Consider the following 4,389-nt stretch of genomic DNA (forward strand, 5'->3'; position numbering starts at 1 on the left):
GTTACATTCTTGTACAGCCACTAGTACGCGTAGCGTTTCGGGCAGGTCCCTGGAATACGATCCCCGCCGCGAAGAATCGTTTTTTCATCCAAGTACACATTTTACTGTTGCGTTAAACAGAGGCTACAGTTAAGGAATTGCGCCCAGTAAATCCTCCCCGGCCAGGATACGAACCCATGACATAGCGCTCGCGGAACGCCAGGCGAGTGTCTTACCACTACACCACGGAGACCACATGGTTTGGTTTCCTACAGTCGCGGACAGGGAGCCTATTAGGATTATCGAGGACTTTCCGTAAGGTTAGGCAACCACTGGCCTTCCCAAAGATGCACACCATCACCACCATTGTTAGCACCACCACCACCATCATTGCTAACACCAGCTCCACCATCACCACCATTGCTAGCACCACCACCACCATCATTGCTAACACCAGCTCCACCATCACCACCATTGCTAGCACCACCACCACCATCATTGCTAACACCAGCTCCACCATCACCACCATTGCTAGCACCACCACCACCATCATTGCTAACACCAGCTCCACCATCACCACCATTGCTAGCACCACCACCACCATCATTGCTAACACCAGCTCCACCATCACCACCATTGCTAGCACCACCACCACCATCATTGCTAACACCAGCTCCACCATCACCACCATTGCTAGCACCACCACCACCATCATTGCTAACACCAGCTCCACCATCACCACCATTGCTAACACCACCACCACCATGACTACCACTGCTAACACCAGCTCCACCATAACCACCATTGCTAATGTAACGGGGATCGGAGGAAATGGCTCTCTTTTGTCCATTAGCCCACCCTTAGTTAACTATTCTAAAGTTCCCCCCAAGAGGTACTGTAGCAACCTCCCCATTCAACACCTTGTAACTTCGGTATTTGATTACCTAGGACCTACACACACACAAGGCATCCTACCTGATCAGCTACCCATAACCCTAGAGAACTCTAATACTATTTACCGCCACGAACGGAAAATTAAAAGAAATGAAGGGGTTATTAAATCAGGTGAGGGCATTGGCCGAGGGAGTTAGAGATGTGGAAGGGGGTGTGGTCAGGGGAAAATGGAAAATTAGAAGGCGGAAGAGAATGAGATTACTGGGGGGAAGTAGAAAGTGGTAGAGTAGTAGAAAAGGTAGAACATAGAAAGTAGAAGTAAAAAGTAGGTGCCACCATCCATTCATGTACCGTACATACAAGACAAGGAATGGAACTTGTCTGTACCACAAAATTATCCAAGGAGCTTATGTAACAACTGTAAACATGTACTCGTGTATTAAAATCTTAAAACCAGTAAACTCAGAGGGCTCTCTACTCTCGCCTCAACTGACAAAGCCCTAGAGAACAAAATTAAAGACAATTTAAACAATAAATTCATAAATTATATATTTAACATGATAAGTATCATAATACAACCAATTTAACTTAATGTTCACTATGTCAAGATTAATATACAATGTGAGTCACCACACAAGACATTGAGTACACTACGGCTGTCTGCCCCTGATAATCACACAACATCTTAAGTTTGGAAAACACGAAATAAGTCAACTTAAGTTCAACTCACCAAGGACTGAGACTAAGTTGGATAAGAGGGGAAGGGGGGGGGGGGCTGGTCTGTGGGACTTAAGACCAGCGGTCTCCACTGCTGTTCTGTTCTCCTCTGTGTCTGTCTGTCTCTGCTCTCGAATGTACAGTTCCATGGGTATTTATGGGGGGAATCTGGGAGGTAAACCCCGCCTACTAAGTAGATAGCCTCAGACCATCTACCTACCACGCCTTAAACAACGGCTTGTTTGAAGGACACTCCCGGCTACCTGGCTGGAATTATCAGCTTAGCAGAAGCAAGGTCAATTCACACGACCTGACCCCTGGTCAACTTGTGGTCATTCACACTTCTATAGGTGTAACTTTTTAATTACTAAAGGCCGACAGTCTGGCGCCTCAAATATCCTGTCTGGCTGACTCAAGTTGTATGTAAAATAAAATATAACTAAACACCTTTATGGTGTTACACTAACACCAACCTCACCATCACCACCATTGCTAGCACCAGCTCCACCATCACCACCATTGCTAACACCAGCTCCACCATCACCAACATTGCTAGCACCAGCTCCACCATCACCAACACCCTCGCCTATCACCATTACAATCACCACTAGCAGCACTCTGTTGATTAATTAAAACATTCTGTAAATCCATAGTTCATTACATAAGTGGTTCAGATGATAGATATGAGGGTTAGAGTCTCAACAATATCAATTACAGTTATTAGGGGGCTAACAAGCAACTGTAGACTACAAAATTGACCAGTTAATGACCAGTAATATCTAATTAAACAAATGTATGGTATGGTTTTAAACAGTCTCCCCCCCCCTTAATTAGTACTGGATAGGAAGATAGATAATAGATTCCATTAGTCGAAAATTACTTGCCAGTTCATCTCACGTAACCTTAAATATATATATATATATATATATATATATATATATATATATATATATATATATATATATATATATATATATATATATATATATATATATATATATATATATTATATACACACATTTTTATCTTTGGTTTACCAAACAGAAAATTCTAAGAGTAAACATTAAAACAGTTATCACATGAAAGTTGAACATAACTTAAAAGACCTTTTCTATCGCGTTTGGTCATCAGGAGTTTACAGGTTGAATTGAGTTCAAATTGATTGGCCTCATTGTCAACATCCTCACTGCTTAACACAAGAGAGTATCTCTCCATGGTAAGATAACATATATTTAGTACTCTTTGATATCGTCAAGACTGTTATTGATATGATGATTTTAATCCCACCTCAGATCTCGACTGTCAGAGCCAACATTAAGGAAGCTAAGGGCTGTCAGAGCCAAAATTAAGGGAGTTAGGGGCTGTAAGAGCCAGCACTAAGGGAGTTAGGGGGCTGTAAGAGCCAGCACTAAGGAAGCTAGGGGCTATAAGATCCAACTTTAAGGGAGCTAGGAGCTGTGAGAGGCAACATTAAGGGAGCTAGGAGCTGTGAGTCAACATTAAGGGAGCTAAGGGCTGTAAAAACCAACATTAAGGGAGCTAGGGGCTGTAAGAGCCAACATTAAGGGAGCTAGGGGCTGTGAGAGGCAACATTAAGGGAGCTAGGAGCTGTGAGAGGCAACATTAAGGGCGGCCTTACCCAGCAGTTCCTCTGAGCACCACAAATGACCCACGGGACACCCACATCTTGCTGTTTACAATGCAAATGGCGCTCTGGCCGGTATTTTAGGCCCTGGATCAGATTCCCCAAATGCATGCGTCTCTCTCACTTGAGGGGAGAGAGAGACAGAGAGAGAGAGAGAGAGAGAGAGAGAGAGAGAGAGAGAGAGAGAGAGAGAGAGAGAGAGAGAGAGAGAGAGAGAGAGAGAGAGACAGAGAGAGAGAGAGAGAGAGAGATACAGAGAGAGAGAGATAGTTATAGATAGATAGAGAGAGAGAGAGAGAGAGAGAGAGAGAGACAGAGAGAGAGAGATAGAGAGAGAGAGAGAGAGAGAGAGAGAGAGAGAGAGAGAGAGAGAGAGAGAGAGAGAGAGAGAGAGAGAGAGAGAGAGAGAGAGACAAAGAGACAGAGCATATATATATGCTCCCACGTTCATAATATTAGTTTAATAGGCTAAATGATAATACAGAACACATACGCAAATTCTCTTTCACTATTTTATTTTCAGAGATGCATAATTATAAGACCTGAATAACTATAACAGAGTAATTATGCAGGAGTACCTCTAGCTTGCACTACATTTGCGTATCTGATAAGTTGAAGTTATTACTTTCCCATACTTTTTCTTGCCTTATATGTCGGAGGTTTGTGCCTCAGTATTCCTCAAACTTGCTCGAAGAAAGTGAGCTGAACCACTTAGAAAGTTCACACCAGTTGCCTTGTTGAAGAACGGGTTTCGTGCCGCTAAATGCCGATCATAGGTCAGTGTGCGCTTTTATTTTGATATTACATCCCTTCTGTGGATTTAATTTGTCAGGTTTTAACCTGTCAAACCGAGGCTCAACCTGTCAAACCGAGTCTCAACCCGTCAAACCGAGTCTCAACCCGTCAAACCGAGTCTCAACCCGTCAAACCGAGTCTCAACCCGTCAAACTGAGTCTCAACCCGTCAAACCGAGTCTCAACCTGTCAAACCGAGTCTCAACCCGTCAAACCGAGTCTCAACCCGTCAGACCGAGTCTCAACCCGTCAAACCGAGTCTCAACCCGTCAAACCGGGTCTTAACCCGTCAAACCGAGTCTCAACCCGTCAAACCGAGTCTCAACCCGTCAAACTGAGTCTCAACCCGTCAAACCGAGT

General features: G+C 43.9%; 1 protein-coding gene across 1 annotated transcript; it reads right to left on the minus strand.

The window, feature by feature from the left end:
* Window positions 1-217: 217 nt before the first annotated feature.
* Window positions 218-829, minus strand: LOC138362824 (uncharacterized). The gene has a single exon (XM_069321390.1). The coding sequence runs from the start codon at window positions 827-829 to the stop codon at window positions 218-220; it is 612 nt and encodes a 203-aa protein (XP_069177491.1).
* Window positions 830-4,389: the final 3,560 nt, after the last annotated feature.

The sequence above is a fragment of the Procambarus clarkii genome, chromosome 9 (assembly GCF_040958095.1).
Source record: "Procambarus clarkii isolate CNS0578487 chromosome 9, FALCON_Pclarkii_2.0, whole genome shotgun sequence".
Taxonomy (NCBI): Eukaryota; Metazoa; Arthropoda; class Malacostraca; order Decapoda; family Cambaridae; genus Procambarus; species Procambarus clarkii.